The sequence below is a fragment of the Anopheles marshallii genome, chromosome X, assembly GCF_943734725.1.
Source record: "Anopheles marshallii chromosome X, idAnoMarsDA_429_01, whole genome shotgun sequence".
In the NCBI taxonomy this organism is placed as follows: domain Eukaryota; kingdom Metazoa; phylum Arthropoda; class Insecta; order Diptera; family Culicidae; genus Anopheles; species Anopheles marshallii.
The window spans coordinates 11116436-11138271 of NC_071325.1; the positions used below are offsets into that span (position 1 = coordinate 11116436).

General features: G+C 42.6%; 1 protein-coding gene across 1 annotated transcript; it reads right to left on the minus strand.

Annotated features, from left to right (window-relative positions):
* Positions 1-14119: 14119 nt before the first annotated feature.
* Positions 14120-16089, minus strand: LOC128707674 (protein tailless). The gene is made up of 2 exons (XM_053802635.1): positions 15972-16089; positions 14120-15330 (listed from the first exon to the last, which is right to left on the minus strand). Exons 1-2 carry the CDS (start codon positions 16087-16089, stop codon positions 14120-14122), a joined length of 1329 nt encoding a protein of 442 aa, XP_053658610.1.
* Between the last annotated feature and the right edge of the window lie 5747 nt (positions 16090-21836).

Below are 21836 nucleotides of genomic sequence, written 5' to 3' on the forward strand. Positions count from 1 at the left end.
AAGGAACGTAAGAAGAACTCTCAAGGACACTTGGAGTATCTGAGAAATGCCTTACTATGGACGAAGAAACAAAATGTTCTGGCCCAGAATAATCATGCAGTGTATTTGGTCGCCAGGCTCCGGTGGGCTGGTCACGTCATGAGAATGACACCGGACAACCCAGCCCGTAAAGTCCTTTTAGGTCGTCCACATGAACAGAGGAGGCATTGTCGGCTCAAATTGAAATGGAATGATGGCGCTGATGCGTCCACCAGAAAGGCCGGGATAATGTATTGGCTGACCAAGCCGCTCGACCGTGAGCGGTTTAGAAGACTACTGCAGCAGGCTAATACCGCGAAGCAGTTGTAGCGCCGGATAAGCAAGTATTTGGTGGGACCAGCAGGATGCGTTCTATTATGAGCTGCTAAAACCAAACTAAAATATCACAAGCGGGAGTTGTACTGATGACAATAGGTGAGTTTGAGAGGTGGATTAAATTTATGATGGTTAGAGACATTGAAGATGATGAAGAGTATTCGTGACTATTACTCTTGTATAGATGGATCTATCTATCCATTATGTTATTAGCACAATTGTATCGCTAATTAATGTTGCAAGTATTGAAATATTTTATTTATTTTGATGATGGTGACATAATTAATATAACATATTAGAATATGAAAGAATGACGAGTTTTGCGTAGTTATTCCTAAAATAAAAAAAATACTGATTTTTTATAATTATATAAAATCGAATCGAAATACTTGAGCAATTTTATCATTCCAATTTACAATTAGCTAAAAGCGAGGGTTTCATAAGAACTCATGAATCTTCAAATGCTGTTAATAGCCTTCGATGCTTAAAGCTGACCAAGTCGTTGCCGCAATGGGCAAAAATGTCCTTTAATATTACTTTAACATTTTACATCGAGTGTAGCAGCTTCCCAGTGCCCATTAGTCTTCATCGTACCAACACCACCAGCTGGAAAATTGATGAAGCGTGAGAAATGCCACCGGAATTGCCGCACGCAAAGACACACATTGGGAAGATTTTCTTTACGGGGCAACGGGGTTTTGTGCAGCATCTTAGCGCAGGTTTACCCAATCGCGCCACCTGCTGACGGAATGTGGTTTGCCCTAAAATAGCGATTCGGTGCCAACCCGAAGCCCCGTATCGAGAGCATCCTCTTGAGATGTATCAACATTTTTATACATTTTCCAGTGGGTACTCGAGCAATTATTTGCGACGCGGTGCAGATTGACGGAGCCGTGGTTTAAAAAATAAGCAAGGGGAAACGTTGCGTCAGTAAGTCCTTCGCGGATTTCTGAAGGACTCCAATGCGCCTCGAGAGTGTATCCTAACCGCCACGGCACTGCCGTACCGGGGAGGTTCTAATGTGACGGAGCAAAAACCAATCTACAAAAAGGGTCACAATCGTCACACGACTCGACCTCGGCCAGGCTATTGTGTTCGATTGAAGTTGTTCGGAAAGCGTTTTTCTCTCGGAACTTGTGTGTGTGTGTTTTTTTTTCTCTTCGTCGCACTAGTTCACTGTCGCAGGTATGTGGCTAACCGATTGTTGCTCCGCTAGTTAATATGTTGTTTGCAGGGCATGGCCGCATAATGAGGGCAGTACGGCAAAAATTAGCAAAAGCGGCACGACCTGTGAGCAGCATTTTGCAGTAAGATAAGAGTCGGTGAAAGAGTTCGAAATGGATAAGGGCAGTGGCGTCGCTTCGATAACAAAGCAAATACAATAACGCACCAAATCGGTGCACTATTGTCTTGAAGCACAGCTTATGCTACCGAGTGGTGGAAAGGTAAAGCAATGGCTGTGAATTAATTTAGCGTACAATAGCGCACAAAGTCGGTGAAGGCGCAGGGAAATGTGAATATAGTTCTACCACACACAAAAACGAAAAAAAAACACTACACTCTCGAAGGTTTTAAAACAATCTGCACAAAAACAACACCAATTCCAGCATCAAGATTTGCAACAGTTTTCGAGTAGGGGTTTGTTTTGTTCTTCCTTTTTTTTTGTATGCAATTGTGGAACGCTGATTGTGACGCTGATGACAATTGGCAAGTGCGCTTGTGTGCGGTAGGGTTTGGAAAATGTGTAGTGTGTCGCCAGTTTGTGATCCACTTTAAACTTGGCAACAGTAGCATTTGGAACTCTTGTTTAGTTCATATTTTTCTGCTGTCATTAGGTGTCCATTCTTCAAGTGTAACATTACAGATATTGAAGTTGGAGCTCTGAATATTTGTTGTAAGTTGTCATTATAATTAATAGAGAAATAATTAATGAATAATAATAATGAAGACATGTCTTTGTCTTCTCTAAGTTGCGGAATTCTTGGTGGATGATTGCTACATAAACAATAACTGAAAATTATGATTGTCTAAGAAACTGATCAAAGTTCCGAAATTTGAAGGTATTTTATGGAACCTTGGACATTACGTTCCAATATTTTTTCTAATGTCAGTCAACTAACATGCTTCTCAAATTTAGTTAAAAATATTTAAGAAGAAACAAAACATTTAACATTCATGATTGAAGGTTTTATTGCTAGCTTAACTACTTTTCGATTTCACAGCCACGCTGTTGGAACGGGGACATTCTTGTTGGTTTATTTTTGTTGTGTTTTTTCGCAGAACAAATCTTGCCCAACATTGTGCTGTTAGCAAAGCGCATTGCAAAAGCAGCTCTGGCAAGTAGCTCCGGTATGACTATCTAACCATCCTGCTATTAATAAGCTCAATCGCGAATGACGCACATCCTTCGCGGAGCAACCATCACTGGAAGCAGCAGCAGAGCATGAGAATGCAGAGGATTAAACGGGTGAGTGTCGAGAATGCAATTCTCATAACGTTTTTATTAACAAATTTCTCCGGTTGACAAGGTTGAAGGGTTTGGAAAAGAATAGAGGAAACCGAAGGGAACCCATTTACATTCCACAAACAAAAGGAGACAATGAAGACGCAAGTACGAAAAAACACAACAGCGACCGAAATGAATGTCAACGGTGCCGTCCCGTCGGTGTCATCCGGGTACTCCTTGCCGTGATATGCTTTTATTATGAGATATTGCTCATCATTACTCCATTATTCACTTGAAACCGGGCACGGAATGTGAAATATGAATCCATCCTACGCCTAAGCAGAGAGTACCAATGGGGAGGGTTGCTTACAAAATTAGCAGAGCACAAGTTATATAAATATTTGTCGTTCTCTGTGTCATTGCGGGGAAATGGTTCTGGGATGGAACGTCAAGTGATGATTGTAGAAAGATGATTTATTCTGCCACACTGTGCAGATGAAAATGTACAAGAGCACATTTAAATAAAATGGAAGTTTAATAGTATCAAGGGAAGAAAATGACTTCGGAATATTCATTTCAATTAGTAACAGCTGATCGGGATGTTTTTGATTGTTCTCAAGAATTAAATTAATCTTGAACTTTTGAAGGATATATACTTTTATATAATCTTTCTTTAAGGTATATTAAACAGAAAAAGGGAAATCTAATATTTTAAGCTTAGTTCTTTAAGACCACATTTGAAGAAATTTATCAATCTAATTCTAGAATTCCTTCCAAGGAATTTTATTGGAGGTTTTCATGTGGTAAAGAATGTACCAAAAATACCCAAAAGTGGTGACTTCATGTTTTGTGATGCACTTCTCATCAGGTCATCAGTGTTATTTTGGTCTTCTTTCCCAAAAAAAACCCCATTTCGTAAAACACGTAAAATGATGTGCTCGGTAGATGCTTGCTGCTGCAAAAATCCGTAAAATTCAAATGAAAACATGCAAAATGCTTTCATGGATGCCGCTCGACAAAGCCTCTACGACGCATAATCAGCCGCTTGAGATCAGGAGAGCCACGAGGGTTCGGGCATCGATGCATGCAAATCCTTCCCGAGTCCCGTGCAGGAAGATCTCGGCCAAAAACCCTTAGCGCTTGTGCGCAAAAGAATGGCTTAATCCTGCAGCTAATAGATCAGATTTGTCCGGTAATTACTCCGCAGCAGAAAAGCGGTGAGGAACAGCAAAAAAAAAAGAGCATTTGTAGCCGGGGACGGGCACCATTGTTTACGGGTGCGCCCTTTTGTGCGTTTCGAGGCGATCGGTAGTTTGGGAAAAATCGCTGGAAAAGCGTTCTGCGTCGGTTTTTGCCCAGGCACGAACAGGGATCACGCCGGGCTGGACGGACGGGTAATGAAGAGGGCCTGAAAAGATGGGTTGACTTTGTTGTCGTTATTTAGGACGCGCCCTCTCCGACTACCGGCAAAATACTGGGCGAATTTGATTGAGCGTTCGACAAAGATGGGAATCCGATGCTTACCGCACGGTATGCGAGAACGGGGCAAACGATACGGTAGGAATACGTACGTTGCACACGGTTCAACCGGATGGGAGTTGGAAAAGTGCCGTGTGTTTCCTTTTCATTAGGATCATCCCGAAACGGCATCCGTTCGGATAGTGTTGGCAAGGACATGCCCAAACGGCTTTTCCTGCACGGATTGCTTTCGCCCATCGCCGCATCTCGCTTCGTTGCGTGCCATCCCGTACTCACTCACTCCACCCCGGAGCAATGGACCGTTCCCTTAATCCTGCGAGCGTTCCGAGCTGCGCGGACGAACAGGGTGCAAACAACGACGGGGTTTGTTTTGCAAGCTGCCTGCCATGCTTTGCATGTAAGTGCTGATGCCGTATTTAGCGGTTCCACCAAAAGTGAATCCTGCTGAGCCTTGGTGTCAAACGGCAAACGCGGCCAAAGAAAACCCCGTAAAGTCCGTAAGCTGAGTGTGCTGCACCCGATGCTGGACAGCGATATGCTAATGCCGTGCGATTTTTTCGGCATTTCGGTCAGGTAACACGGTTCGTAACCGGGGGATCGTGCAGCGTTGGTTTACAAAAGGTAACCAAAAAAAAAAAGGTTTTTCGCTACTTGAGGATGAGTAATTATCATCATTTACTCGGTTGTGGCCGCATTGTTCCCATTGCTCTAAACGGCCGACAATTGAAGGACTCTGGGCAACCATCGGATGGGTTTAAATATTAAAAATAATATTTATGATAAATTATACCGGCACTTGAGTGTGGTGTTCCGCTTCGGAAAGGTGTTCGAGTTTGTGTCCCCAGTTCGGAAGCAGGAAGTTGTTTGTGTATGCACGTATCGGCCAAATATTCAGCGAAAGTTTAGCAGGACGTACAAGAAAACATTGGAGATAGAATTATTTTTAAGAGTACTGAAGATTTATATAAAGATGATATTAAAAATGTGTTTATTAATTGAGCATTATGGGCTTATGTTAGATTATGTTAGATGAGCGTTTAGATTATTATTAGTTCAATTTATTAGTTCAATATTTAATGGTTACTTTAATTATTTTAGATTTGTAACGTGTAGTTGAATTATAATAAAATAATTGTTTACATAATTTAAGATGCCTATCTATGAATTATCAAATTTTACCTTGAAAAATTTGGAAAATAGAAAAACGATGAAAATGAGGAAAATGAGGAAATGATAAAATATGAATAATTAGTACATTATTGCATACATTTAGGCTGAATGCGATCAATGGCGATCACCAATTTTTATTTTCCATCTTGCACTTTTTCTTTTTCTATTTCCCAATTTATCTTCGTTATAATCAATATACAAAAGAAGGATGTAATATGGTAACAGCTTTTTGGATTCATTTAATGCAACCATCGTCAATCTCTAATATGAATTAAAACTCTATTATTTTGTGAATCGATCGTGACGTATAGCATAGGTTAGTATGTAAAACAGCACAAACTCCACCTAGATTGTGACAATCGGTGGCCATGAACTTAATCGCCATGCACCAAAAAGAAAACCCAAAATCGAGCGCACTTGCTCACCCGACACGAACCCGGAAAGTGTGCGAGTCGCTTAGCACTTCATAAAATCGATCATAACAAATCATAAATCACTAGCACCAGGGACTCGGAATATCCGTTTGCCCACCGCAAAACTCAACGCTGGCCTGCAGAGCGAATCCCGTGCCGCCATACCTGTAAAAAAAAATAAAACACATGGACAGAAAGGAAGTCGCTGGTACGGTAACGGTACCGGGGTGCTTCATTAGAACGACGGCAAAAGCAATACCAGCAAGAGCCATCCCTTCCGTTAAGATCCTGGGCGCATCCTGGCCAGTCTGCTCTACCGGTGTACCGGGCGTAGAATGGAAGGGAGCGTGTTCTGCGATGTGGAAAGGGACGGCATTATGGGAGGCAGTAATCCGCAATCAAATGATTGCCCTTTGGTTTGCAACGAGAAGTTATGGTAGGTCGGTTCTCAGGACGGTTGGCATGAATAGAAAAGATGTCAAATTGTCGGCCCTTTACGGAGAGTAAATTGGTACCAATAATATACACACCGTATGTCAATTTTTGGCCGTGTTTTTTGGCTTTCAGGTGGCAGAATTCTGTACACTTTCCCGTCCGATGTGACACAAAAGCGAGCTGCTTGTTGAAGTGTTGAGGTTATGTTTCTGCCATCATTATTCTACCGGGTACACCCATACGCACGCATATTTGTCGTATTGGACCGGGCAAGAAGCCAGCCATGGAAGAAAGGAAAAAGGGAAAAAGCGAATCTTACTATTCAATTTGGAACAAAGCAAAGGAAAACAGAGAAGTGCAGTAAAACCGATCTGGCACATGTGTGTGTGTGTGTGTGGTTGGTGGCCAGAGGGATGTAAATCGTCATCGTAAACATTTCAATAGGCGATAAACACTACCGAGACCATAAACACCTTTCCCCAGACCGAGGGATGAAATGAAGAAATTATGATTTTATGACAGCTTAAAAATTACCTCCGGTTTTGAAGCCACAGCCACAGCTGAAGGTACAAACCGTGCTGCCGTGTGGGAGTGTGTTTACCGTCATCCGGGAGCCTGTTGGACAAAGCTTGATGATGTTGTTTAGCTTCCATTCTTGCTTTGCTTCCATACGGCACGGGAAGTTTTACGACTTGGCCCCCGACAAAACTGTTCGTGCACTGGCATTTTTTTTGCCGGTACCGTAATGGGTGGTTTGTTATGGATGCAGAGATATATGTGGCGATTGTTTTTACTACTGCAATTACTGTCCCGCCCTTATTTTTTTGTCTTTAAGCAGTTGCTTTCTATTTATTTTTTTATAAAGGAAATTGAGAGTTTCCTACCAGAATAAATCGATATTCTTTCGAGTCAATTGATAAAGCTTTGATAAAGCGCTCAATGGATGCTGCACTTCACATATTCCATTACGATTGTAGCTTGAACCGTTAAAACTTCTAAAGTGCTATTTGATTAAATAATTTTTTTATTTATATAAAATAATCATAACGATTTTTAGCCCTATTATCATTTTTTTATTAAATTGTTAATATTTTTATGCTAACTTTAATTTGAAATTATTAAGCGATATAGAAACTGAGATAAAAACAATATTTAAAATGATGACAATTATTGCAAAAAATTGTATTTTGTTGAGGTGTAGTAGAAGTAATAAAATTATACATGCTTTACTTTATGAATACGTTACTAAATTTTAGCAAAGTTGGTAAATATGAAGAAAAATATTACTGTCCTATTCGGGCGTTGGAGTCTTTTGTTTTTTCTTACTGATTTTGCACTTTTCAGCTTGCTTACGGGTTTTCTTTTGTTTGCGATTACTGTTTAATCGTTTTCATTATCATTTAAGAAAATTTAATTCGTTCAAATGCGTTAATTCGTTAATGCGAACCAATTAGAGAGCTTGAAAATGTGGGTGTGAATAATGAGGTTTTTATATTTTAAAGTTCAGAAGAACGTACAAAATCCCATCGCTAAATTATTTACTCCCAAAACTCTTTCAAGTATGCATGATGCAAACCTCTCCTTACAGAAAACTACTCGGTTAATCTTGTTCGAAGTGATTTGTCCCTCCCCGTGGCTGGGGTGACGACAATTTAGTCCAATTAGTAACACCAGCTAATGGTCGTAAGGGTCGTGTCACGATCGGTGGGAGAAATCACCCAGCACGGAAGCGACTGAGTGACCCCTTTCGCGGGTTATTGTCAACCCGAAACCCGTGACGTGCTTCTTAAGAACGGTACGCCACGATTCCCAATTCCCGATAGGGCACCCGCGCGGCTGGCACGGCAGTTGACACGCACCGGGAGTCACGCTAGTGCTGTTCGGCTTTGCCATCCTGCCGCACATCGCAATGGCAACGAGGTTGCGTGCGGATAATGGGTGTCGAGAAATCAAAATCCATCCCTGACATAAAGGACGCGCGTTTGTGCGGCCACCGATTCGGGTACGCGTGACTGATGTTTGAAGAGGCGATTACAAAAGCAAAATGAGTCGCAATCCCGCCGGCAGATGATACAATTGGAGAGTTTGTCGTTGAGCGCTGCGCATCAATGTTTGCCGATAAATACGGGCTGATAGTCAGGAGGAACCCTCAGGCCCTACTCGGCATACAGACATTGTACTGGTGCTGTTCGTCCAGGCGTTCATACTTGAATGTCCGACCGGTGTCGAGTGTGGCATCTTGCAAAAAAAGGAAATGATAAGTTGTATGACTAGGCGGTGCGAAAAGGATACAAATACCTCTCAAAATGACAGCCGAAATTGGTAAATCGTATTATTTTGGGGTGTAAAGCTGTAAAGAGTAGCCGTTACTAATAGTTTAACCGTGTTATGAACCGTAGTTGAGATATTGAAGGATTTATTTTCATTTGAAGATTAATGCAATTTATTTTGATGAATGATTTTCTTTAGTGATATACTCCTTGCTTAAATGTATATAAATATAAATTAATAACTTGGAACACATTAGCAGAAAACAGGTGAGCCCAAAAAATGTCGTCCAATAGCTGACAAGCTAGACTATTTCGGGATATCTCAGGGTTTAGAGTAGAAATATGACTGAGCTTGGTACTTAGGTTATTCAAACATGATGTAATTTTTTTTTTAGATTAGCAAGCCAATTTTCAATCATAATTTTGAAAATTTTGTGATCTCCTCTAAAAGGTCTTAATAAATATTTTGATAACTTCTTGGCACAAATATCTGTTGTGGTATCATCAAAAGCTACAACGATATATATTCTTATAATAAAGTAATTTCCAACCTCCACATAGTTACACAACTCATCGGGAAATTACGTTGACACGTAATGGAATTTCGATTGCAAACGCCAGAACCAATCAGTCACGCTATAGAAAACTCGTTTCCGTCGGTACGTTAATCTTAGTGCCAAAAAGCTACCTTTAAGACAGGCTTATCTTCAAACCTTCTTTTTTTTCGCAAGATTTTTTTCGACCATTCTTGGTGCTGCTAAAAAAAATACACACACATTCTCTTTACCTGCGCGTAAGAAAGCGTATTACGATTGCATACGAGTCGTAAGACCACCACCATGTAATGAACGGGATAGAGATCGAGAAAGAAGGGTACGGCATTTAAATACCGGCGTATACTGCGAAGGAAAAACTCATTACATGCCGATTTACGCTCGCGCGCAAAAACCCTCTGCCCCGGCCGGCACACAATGGTTGGATTACACTAATTAGGAAAGGAAAATATTGTACGACGGCTCTCCGCCCGTCCGGGACATTGAGGAACGCGCACAGTTTCGGAACACTAGCGGTAATGGGCCTGAGCGAAACAGGGAATTTGAAAGCGAACAACAACAAAATAATAAACGCACGATCCGCCGGCTAACGCTCGGAGGCAAACCTGGTAAGCCATTCGCAGTGCGCTGTACGGAAAGCCGCTGCCGACGACAATGGAAACTGTCAAATGATCAACGGTTTTGACAAATTGTATTTCAATGCTGGAGGGTAAGCGGGTGACTGCGTGCTGTTTGTTGGTTTGTTGTTCTCTCTGTTACTTTAATCGGTTCGAAGGAACCGAACGCCTCAGCAAAGATTGACACGGATTGGCCATTTTTGTGTGTGTGTGGTATTTTTTGGTCTAAAAATGCTGGTACACATTCCTGTTCCATCTTGCAAAAAAAAAGAATATCAACCCAATTAATAGAATGTCCTTTTTTGCGATGGTCACCTCATTTCCAGCATGCTGGTACATCAGGACAAGATGGATGTGTCCTTAACCGTCCCGAGGGTCCGGAACGAGGTAGCAACTGACGTGCGGCCAGGTCGTAAAGTGAGAACGAGTTGGTGTGCAGGGATGCCTGTTGGCAATCGGTTCACTTAATGACCGTGTAATGGGACGTCCAGGACGCAGCAGCACTACTGCAATGGACCAGTCGGACCGGGAGCTATTTTAAATGTATTGTCAAAATAGACCGCCCCACTAATACGGGTACGGTGGAGGTTAAACGGCGACAGGATGGAACCCAGTTTGCCGAGATGTACTACCTGCGGGCGGTCGAACATATAGCCAGTGTGCTGACTACCCCGCGTCGCAAAGGCATGAACACGGTGCTGGGGAGTACCCGGCAGAAGCAACGTGTGGAGAGCCACCGCAGGTACCATACGCACCGGTTCACAACAGTATCCATTGAATATTGCAGCGCAATAAGGCATAAGTTACAATGGCATGTTAGCATGTTTACCGCCCAGAACGCATGCTCACAACATTGAAGATAATCTGTCGCACCATTATACCTGGATGTTCGGTTTTCGCCACTTCATAAAACAAAAAAAAAACCAAACAGTGTGCACATCAAAAGCGTTACACGTTAACGCCCCTCACCCCTGAAGGTTAATGAAGGCAAAGCAATCATTATATGGACGGGGGTGAAGCGTCCGAAGCACTGCACCGGGTATCGGAATTAATGTAATGGGATGAAAATCTGGGCGAATTGTTTTACGTAAATAAATGCGGGATGTGCCGGGTGCTACACAACCCACACATGCTCAGATGGCTAGCTTAATGATTTTCGTAAAGAATCGAAACGGTGCCAAAGTTGCTGTTTCGAGTTGCTACCCGTCCGAGCGTTACTTTGTGTTGTTTCACTAATATAGCCAGGCCGTTACAGCTTCACTTTTGTCAATCAGCCACAACACACCGTACCTGGCCGGTGTAATAATCTGTTTATATTGTGAAGACCTCAAACACCGTACAAACATATCCAACATAAGTCTGTTATTTGCCGAATAAGAAGCAAACTAAAAATATAAAATCTTGGATGTTCTGTTTGAATATAGATATTTAAATTATTAGAACTCCTCCAATTGCTCCAGTTTTGGACCACAAACCATCAAGGATCAAGTAATTAGGGCCGTTTGGTGGCGAATTCCCACTGAATCCTTCATACCTCAAAACCTTGGCGTGACTTCAAAGCTTTGTGCTTCCCGTGGAACACAATGATTCGGTTGGCATTCACATTTCCTGCCCATCCTGCTACCGCCTTCGAATTCTATCTGCGCGTTGCGTGGTGAGACAAAACATCAAGGAAGAAAAGGTTTTGCATACCTTTTCCTCACTTGATCAGCGCTTCACGTACCAGGACATGAAGTGGAACTTGAGCCGGTGCGTTGCTTCCATGCCATTCCACGGCAGTGAAAAGATCGCCCGAAATGCGATGTCGAGATGTTGAATAGTCGAATCGGTCGCAAATGAATGGCACAGGCAGAAGGCAGTCAGGACAACGCGGTATCAAAAAAGAAAGGCCGGAGAGCTTTACCTTCGTGCGGCCGGGCCGGGGGGAAACCTTGAGCAGGGAGCTCACGGCGACGGGCTGGTGAAATATGATGAGGCAAACCAGACACAAAGACGATTCCGGGGAACGTCGGCACAGTGGGCTGGAACGCTACGAAGCGGATGGAAAATCCGTTCCTCACGCTCGCGTTAAAATCCGTTTCCATTATCGAAGCTTTCAACATTCGGGTGAGCCTATTCAACTTTTCAGCTTGTAGCTGGAGCTTGGATAGTATGATTTTTTTTTGTTGTTGTTGTTTTGCCTTACCGTCGCCGGGCCGGGAAGGATTTGGTTCGTTGTTCTTCTTCTGCATTGTGCGTTCCTCGCTTATTCGGTCTTCCGAGAACGATCTGGCACAATTTCCCACCGTCAGCCGTCACCGGCAGGAGGTGCCTTCAGGCATTCGGAAGCGCTCAGGCGTGTATATCATGAAGGTGATGCGATTGAGATAAACGCAAATACGCTGTTTACACATTCGTCCACCGGGTAGTGGCTTTTCAGGGGCTAAAGATGACAAAATGAGCACATTCAACAACAACCCAACGGGGCAACAAGTAAAAAAATAAAAAATGGGAAACGAAAGAACAAAACAACAAAAAATAGAGCATTCGAGCAAGTATGTATATTTGCTGCCCTTACTTCAACTCGTAGGAAGAGGCAGAACCCCATTGCACAATGTGTACGCACACGGATCGCCTTTCTATCCAGCACCGAAGGATACCGGGACATCCTTCAATTGCCGGATTCCCGTTGTTGTTTTGCTGCCGTAAGCTGTTCGCGTTGCTTGACTTGTGCTTTTGTGCTGCACGGTGTACATTTACAATGGTTAAAACTTTACCGTGCACGGATCATTATCGATATCGAGTTTTTGTGGCCGCTTCCCCAAGGCAGCGGTGGCAGGCGCGCACCGATGTCAGTTCCACCAATCGCTCGAAGGACCCCCGAAACGCTTTTCAGCTAGCTGCGTGCACACAGACAATGGGAATAAAATGTTGAATCTGACGATTTTCTAAGCGATGCTTCAACACAATGATGATGATCCCACCTCTTTCCGGTCGATAGGGTTCTAAGGAGCGATATGGATTGAAGATTTTCGTTGCAGAAATGTCAATTATCGTATTTCATGTTTATGTTTCCAATTTATGTTGTGTGATGAAAATGGAAATATTTGGTTTTTATTAAAACAAAATCACTGAAGTTTGGATGTTTCAACGTCGGAAACAAGGTACAAATGATGGATAAAGGGTTTAGTGTTTATTGTTCTTTGGAATTTAGCACGAAGAGCTCATGAAACTTCACACTCATATATGAACTGTATCAAACAATAACTTACGAGAACTTAATTAGGTGTACAGCATATGAATTCGTAATAAAAACCAATGTTCTAGTAAGATATGCTGACGTTAATGCTGATGTGACTCCAAGAAGTTAATGTTTGGTACAATAGGTTTTTGGAATATTATTAGACTTTTGCGTGATTTTCGTCACTTCCTAGGAAAGTATACCGTAACGCAATATTTCTCAGTGGATAGGAGGTACTTCTGAGCACTTTTTATTATTCACATGCTTCCGTCTTAGTCTAATCCACGCAATCAACGAGTTCTTCGTTCGAAGCATTGAAATTTAAATGATTTTACGAGGTATAAATTGATGTACCATTTAATTAGTGCCAATAAGTGGAGACAAACAATACGTTTTTCTTTCCATTCCATGAAGAGCTGCTGCTCCGAAATCCCTAATATTACGAACGTTACGGAGAAGCACTGCAAAAGGGTCCCTCTAGCAGGCTTCAAAAGCACGGACTCGAAATCTCCTGCTGGGAGCGGATTACCGAACCGAACATCCCAGCCAAAATGGCGGCCGTCATAATGAATGAATTACCCGGCAACCGTAGCGCAATGGGAAATGTGTAAACGAGACGCAGGCCTGGAAGAACCTCCTGAACGCAGACGATCGGTGCAATATGGTGCGAATGTGCCGATAAATAATCCATCTCCAAAGTCTTTACGGTTATGGTTGTTTTTTGTGTGTTCTATTTATTAGTTAACTGTACGTATTATTGTTCACACATTATTGTACAACGACACAACACAATTTATAGTAGCTTGAGGATCGATCGTTAATTTTATCGTTAGGAAAACAAAATCTTTTGTTTGATCCACTGTATCGTGTTTATTACATAAAATAAAAGGGTTTTGTAGCTCTATTTCTAAACATATACCGCTCTAGCTTATTTAATCTGAAGCGCACGATTTTTTTTTATGCACCTTCACTACAGAATTATTGTCTAGCATTATACGTAACTTCTCAAAAGAACCGCTAGTTGGGAAGGCTTGATGGCAAGAAAGGGGACCCGCACCTAGCAAGTCAATCACAGATATTTAACGATCTGTTCACTAAAGGAACGGATCGAAGTGGGAAATGAGGAGAAGGATGTGTTCGATACTGCTGCTCACGCTCACTTTACTTCTGCCGATAGAAGTCGAGCAGTAGCTTGAGCAGCGGTGCCGGACCTATGTTGCGCCGAAAGAACAGCTCCTCGATCGTGTAGCTGGAGACGTTGCGCAGCACGGGCAGCAGTTGGAGCAACGTACGGTACCGGTTGGACGGTCCGGGTCGGCACGTGCTGATGTAGGACGCAAGCGCCTCCTTAGCACTTTCCTCCAGCGCTCGGACCGTGGCAATCTCACTGATGGATTTGGCGGAGCCGGCGGACGAAGCGGTCGTCACGTCCGAACCGTCACTGCTCACGCTGGAGATGCTGGTTTCGGCGTCAAACTCACTCTTGTACAGGACGATCGCCCGCAGGTAGACGTACTCGTTCGGATCCACGCGCAGCGCCGCGAGCTGGGCTAGCACCTCCTGGAAGATCTCGACCTCCTTCACGAGGAACTCGCTCACGTTGCCACTTTCGCCGCGGTTGTTGTTCAGGTACTCGTACGCGATCAGCAGCTGGCTGAAGTTGATTGGCGCTAGGTACTGGGCGACGGCCAGTATGAAGAACTCGCGCCACGACTCCTCGAACAGCACGAGCTGGTCCGCCATCGGGAGCTGGATGAACGGTGTGAGGCTTTTCAGGAAGTTGACGTTCATGAAGAGTAGCTGGGCGGCCGACTCCCGGATTGCGTCCACCGCGACCAGCGGATGGGAAGCCTGCATGCCCGGGAAGAGAACCGGCGGTGGCAGATAGGGTGCGGAGGCCGGTGCCGACGGGGGCGGTGTCAGGAACGGGTTGCGCCCGAGCGACAGATCCAGCCCCATCGATGGCTGATGATGGGCATGGTGGCCGTGGTGATGGGTGTGATGGTGCCCGTGGTGCGGTATCGGTATGCCGGGCGTTAGCATCATATCGTGGCGCAGCGGCGAATCCTTCGAGATGAACAGGGCCATCTGCTTGCGCAGGGTGGAGCTGCGCGGGCCACGCTCATGCTGCACCGCATCCTTGTTCATGCCCACCTCGAAGCACTTCTTCAGCCGGCAGGCGCGGCACTGGTTCCGGTGCGTCTTGTCCACCACGCACGGTATCTCCGACTTGGACTTGCACACGTACTGTCTGCTCCGGCGAATGGAGCGCTTGAAGAACCCGGCACATCCGTCACAGGCGTAGATGCCGTAATGTTTGCCGGAGCTGTGATCCCGACATACCTTGCAAGGAACATCGTACAAGATGCGACCTGGAAAAGCGGACAAAAGAACAGGGAGAAAACACAAAGTTAGATACGAACAATATGTTTGATCGCTGCAAGGGATGAATCACAACTACCAGCACTTCTGTGCAAATGTACCTTTACAGTGCGACTAACTGACGGCGACACTTGAAACCAGAGTACAGGAACAAGCGAAAAAAAAACAGAAAGATCTTTTGCTCAACAACAAACTGCTTCCGAACAATGCACCGGAAGTTGTACGGCAAAAAGCGGAGTTCGCTGTTGAGATGGTGCGGGGCCTTTTTGCGGCATCGTAAAACGACACTCGCTCCGAACAAAAAAAAAAAAAACGGAATAATCGGCGGAAACATGAGCAACAGCAACACGTTGGCACACGCCTTCTTCCGGGAGCTCAACGGCCCAAAACAACTGGAAGGGGGATGTCGACTCGAACCATAGAACACCGTAGATGGTCTTTTCGTAACGGACAGTTTTCCGTGGGAAAGGAAGTTAGGAAGATGGGTTAGTTTGCAATTGCTCCTTACGGAGCAGTCTCGCGGACTAACGCTCGGAAGAAAAAATGGTCGGGTTGGAATTTGGAAAAGATTCCAATGTTGGGGCAAGGATAAGCATTGTGGTGGTTTGTCCCGCACCGGGCAGCTACTTACTTGACGAGGCCGGTATGCGCATATGGTTGTAGCGGGGGTCGATGAGCTCCGGTGAGCTAACCGGTGATTGCATTTCCTGGCTGCGCTCTTGCGCCGATGGTAAACTGCTGAACATCATCTAGCCGGCGTTGACGGATAGGTTGATGCCACTGAAAGCTGATGGTTGATGGGTGATGCGCGGATGGCGGAGCAATTGCCCGTTGATGGGATGTTGCTGACACACTGCACGCACGGCAAGATATCCACGCGCTGGATATTGGGCAACACGCAAAGTCGAAGCACGGCAAAAACACTATCGATACGAATGCCACATTCGGGCACAAACTGAGCAGTTAGCGCAGACACTTTTCGAGGATCGTTTGTAGTTTGGCACGCACCGTAGGTCACGTCCTTGCTTGCACACCGTTCGCACCGAAGGTTCGCAACCGATTGATCCACTTTCGGCACGGTGCGCCTGTTTTAAATGGGAACCGGCATGTCCTTCTCATCCAGGACCGCCACACACCAATACCAGCGCGGCTTGCCGACCCCGTTGACTGATGCACGGCGGCGATTGGTTCCGTACCCGGTTCGGTCGGCAAAAATGAACTCCGCATGCGCCTTACCTACCCAACGTTACGCACACATCCATACAGCCGGTGCCGTGCACGGCGCAAGGATAACGGCGTAGGGACCGCCGGTACCGGTACACCGTACCAAAACAAGCAAAATAATAGGGCGGTACCTGCGCATCTCGGATTCATTCTCGTCCGCAGCACGGCACGGCCACAGGTAGGGCGAACGCGTTTGAATGAACAACGCATTCAGCGCTGCTTCGGGCGTATGGTCAGTGGGTAACGAGGGCGGGAAACAGCAGGCGGTGGTGAGATGATTATAAACAAAGTGCTATAGCGATACTGGCAGACAACGCACAACAAACATGAACGAGATGGTGGGAATGAGCTGCAAACGAGAGAGAAGGAAAATAATAATAAAAATAATAATAAAAAACGATCCATATAGCATCCTTGCGTGTTTCAGGTGCCAAGGGGTACCGAAACGGGTCAACACTTTGCCAGGACGCGACCCTGTACGTGGAAAACATAATATGTGGCGCGAGGGTGCCTTGTTATACCCGGGAAAGTTTAACATTAGGATACCGTTAAACCAACCGTGCCCCGTTGGTGTATGTCAAAAGCCGTACTTGATTGCTTGAAACCAATTTCCTCATCAAAGGCTCTCAAGTTTTATGCGCATCGTTGGAGTTTTATATGCAAATGAATTATTCATGGAAGCATTTGCCAGTGATCGATGTATTGCTCGTACCGTGCTCGAATCGTGGATCGCATTGGTCGTTGATTGTTCATGAACATTTGATTTGTACGCACAGGTGGAAGAAAATAAAAAAATAAATCTTGAAACCCGTGAGGACAATAAAAATGTACACAATTATGTGGTGAATAATCGAGCCACTTTTCTTTGGAAACTTAATTCGGAGAAACAGATCTAATTGAAACATTACCGAGCTGATTGATTTCTAACACTAAGTATTTTATTGCTATTTAAGTTGTTTGGGCTTTTAATTATCGTGATGTACAACAGGATACCCTGGCATGAGTTTCATTTTCACACTTTAATAACTTTTTACCGAAACAAAGCAACTATTATTTTTTTAACTATAACTAAAGGAAATTTAATTCTCTTTCAGAAAATACCAACGAAAGGGGGGATATGAACATTAGAAACAAGATTTTTTCGCTGTTTTCTCCTTAAACCCCTTGTCTCTACGACCAGCATACACGGGCTTTCCAATGCATCCCATACAACACTTTTTCGTCTTAAAAGTTTATAACTTTCGATTTAAATTAAAATTTCATACCTGTAACACAAAGCGGGCATTAGTTTTTTCTTTTAACCGCGAATAAATTAAGAATTTATAAACCTTTTGTTTGTTTTTTGTTATGTTTTTGTGTTGACTCGACTTTTAGATAGCTAACATTCAATTCGCTTCGTGTTATATGTACTGAAATTGGAGATATTCTCGAATTTTCTTAGAATTAGCATTAGATTTGTTTCTCTTAAGCTATAATATGCCATTACAATTGTTATTTTAATAATATTATGTTATTTTACTTAAATGACAACTGTAGTTTGTAATATACTAAGTTAGTAAAGTGTGTAAAGTTCAAAAGTGGAATAGCCTCAGATGTTTCAATACATTGATTCTACGGTTTCTGTAGATCATTATTAAAGATCGAGTTTAATTATAAAAGGAACATATGGCTTTAGTTTCGATAAGTTTCGTTTCCAGGAATATTTTTTTTTGTAAATATTACTATTAGGAATGTTAAGGTAAAAAACTTTAACACTAAAATTTGCAGAAGGAATCACGAATGAGACAGATACATTTCTTTTCGTATGATTAGCATGAGCAAGATGAGAAATGCTTGTTCGAGCTACTATCATGTTTAAATTTACTTCTTATGTGAAGCAGAAAGAAGTAAAATATATGCTAATATGAACATTATTTGCGTATGAACTTCAAATTTCAATAAGTTTAGAAGAAAATGCGTGAAAAAACACCAAGATTGGTTCACGTAATTCGAGCCACCCTCGACTGGTACCTGTCAAAAAGTTGGGTTTTCAAACACGAAAACGTAAATACAAAAAAATGTTGAATGCATTTTTGAAATTCTAATTTCTGCACGATTAGAAACAAAGCTTTTGTGCTCCAAGTATGTGTTCCAAGTAGTAATTTCCAAACTGATGCAAATTTATCCTATCTGCTATTTCATAAAGCTCATATTAGTGTCATAATAAGAGCGGGCTTCGATGTCCGGGACACGATTTTCACCCGTTCCCTTCAATTCCTTGGCTTCGCGGATGACATCGACATCATTGGAAGGACATCTGCCACGAGCTAGCTGAGCTGATTCGGCTGAGCAGACATCCAGACGGTCGTCAAGGCAGGAAGGATGCGATGGATGGAGCACGTGATATGGATGCTGGACTCATGCCCTACTAGGAAGGTGCTCGTCACCGACCTATTCGGCACGAGATGTAGATGAGATCAGCGAGCAGGAACTGTTGGAGATTGGATGCAGCCGGGGGTAGCGGAGAGTCGACCAGAACCGAGTTTCCTGTAACTGAAATTGGTGACCTGGCCATGTCAACACGACGTGCTCAACTGTGTGCAGGCCAAGAAAAAGTATCTGCAAATAATCTTTGACCGAGTCAAAAGATTAATGCATCGTTTTAGGTGATCATTTGAAATTATTTCTTCACTTCTATTCATTTCAAGGGGTTCGACTATTGTTGTACTAATCACTGTTTACTATCTGACGTTACAGGACAAATGGTTACGTAATAAGTTGTTGGGAATTATTTATGCGGGCTTATGTATAAATCTCTTTGATTGATCGTTGGCTAAACATGAGTATTATATTTGTACATACACATTGAAGGAACTATCAATATGCCCTTCAACTGGGTTTGTACAAATACAATATGCATGACGGAGCGGCCCGATTGCATGATTGTGGCAGTGCCGGTAGCAAGGACTGATTATCCAGCTACGTGGTAAAATAAGTCTATAACGAGTTTAACGAAAACATAATTTAATAAAACATGCATGACTAAGAAGTAATCTAATCAAGTCAAAAAAATATTATTGTATGTAACGTTAAGGGTGCTAAGTCGACCATCGAATTAAATTTCTTTTCAAATTAACTGCAAGTAATTGTGTCAATGTGTAATTAATCTGTAATCAAATAAAAAATGAGATGAACTATTTTGGTTCGCATTTTAAAAAAAATAAGTTAGGTCGGTTTGGTTAAATTTGGTTTGGTCGGTTTGACGTTATAGTGCAAAGTAAAATAGTATATTGTAAACCGCAAAGTAAATCGTCATTGAAGTGAGTTAATAACAAACATCATTTACGTGGTCTTATATTGAAAATGTAGGGATTGTTCATGGACATTCTACTTGTTCTTGCGTATTACAGTAAATACTAATGACGTAAATACGTATGCATAACAAAACATGCTCTTGTACAGGGGACGTAATGCCTATAACTTAACCTTATTACAATTCACATTCATTTGAAGACATTTCCTTCTCCAAACCAATCACCTTATCCCGGGTGTATTCGGCAGTCTTGTATATTGTTCTGCAAGTTTAGAATATGATACCATGATACTTCTTTGACAATACGTGCACGCCACTAGATTATTTTCAATTCATTTTCGATAACGAGTTTAACGAAAACAAAAAATTTATAAAACATGCATGACAAATCGAGTCAAACAAAATATAATTATATATAACGTTAAGGGTGCTAAGTTGACCAGAGTATTTGTTTGTTGCATTTTTGTACATACAGTAGAACGATTCCGGGACCTGATTAACCGGCGAGTGGATTATTCGTGAGTTAAAAAATGGTAGCTGGTAGAAAAGTTTCGAATTTTTAAACCGTTTAATCGGTTGACGATAGAGGAGCTAGAGTGTTTTCTATAAAGGGTTTATCTAATTAAACTCCCTGGAAATTGTTCCATATTATTAACAACCAATAACTATTAGTATTAAAATGAAAACTTTCAACCTTTACCCTGTTGATCTTCAATTATGGCATGTACTTAGCTGAAGGGCCTATTATTCGTGGATATCGATAAACTGGCATGCGGCCGTTCCACTGTTACCCGGAAAATCGACGTTCTACTGTAATTCTATTCCAAGTAGATTGTGAATAACAGTTAGAGTTGAAAAATAAGAGTACAAAGGATTAAAAACATTTTTTTCCAGAATTTCCTAACTATAATAATAATAATAATATTAATGGGGTGGCGGTTCTCAAATATCAAACATTATTATTATCTTATCAAGCGACGAAGATGACGAAGATACTTGAGACTAGTGGAGCAATTATTGTTTCGAGTGCATTCTTATCTTAGCAGTTCTTTTCAGTAAATCGCTCACCCAAGTTTATTTCCCTAAACGGTTGCATGGCTGTATTTCTTATACGAATCTATAAAAAAAGGCTATCTAATCATAGGAATTTCTCTCCAAAGTGCATGTGCTTAAGTGTTTGAGTCCTTTGTCTACTCCTCAATACAACCTTGTGTTTTTTCATACATATCCCACCATCAACTTGGCTTCATGCCAAAACGTTCAAAAAACGGATAATTTGACGTTTTTTTTTATATCCTTCCTTTTTACACACCTTGCTGCTGGTAGGAAATTGGGTATAATTTTTAAAGACCTCCGAGCAGCTCTTGATAGTATACTACAGAAACTGCTAACTTCTAAACTGATCAAACACGGGTTTGAAGATCTTTTGCAAAGATGGATTTCTCTATCTGTCTAAAAACGCTGTATTGAGGCTGGGTTAGATCTACAATTGTATATGCCTATGAGATCTGGGCTCCCGCTGGTGTTACCGCACTTCAACTAATAATAAATATAGAAAACTCCCTACTCCATCCGCTGTAGAATGCTGGGAACTGTAGGTGTGAAATCACACCACTCACATACTCCAGCTATTTTCATCGCATAAGATTGTGCTCAACAATGTTGATGCCCCATTTTTCCTATCCTTATTAAACCTATATGTTCCTTGACGTCGTCTCTGAACTCGTCCTCCTCTACTCATACCGGCGCACCTCTTACGGCCAAAATGACCCATTTCTGCGTGCGATGAAATCATTCAACTGTTTTGCTCATCTTTTAGACTGCAATTTGTCGATACCTGCTTTCAGGGCCCGACTAATCAACGACTCCTTGTAATCCTTTATGTTTAGTTTAATTCCGATACCCGGTGATTAGGTTTAAGATTAGACTATAAGATTCTCTTTTGTTAAGCCTTATGGGCGAGCAATCAATGATACGGTC

Coding starts and splice junctions, on each gene's coding strand:
- LOC128707674 (XM_053802635.1), bottom strand. CDS start 16,089: ATGATGTTCAGCAGTTTACCATCGGCGCAAGAGCGCAGCCAGGAAATG. Junction 15,331..15,971: donor GCGCATACCGGCCTCGTCAA/GTAAGTAGCTGC, acceptor CCGCTTTTCCAG/GTCGCATCTTGTACGATGTT.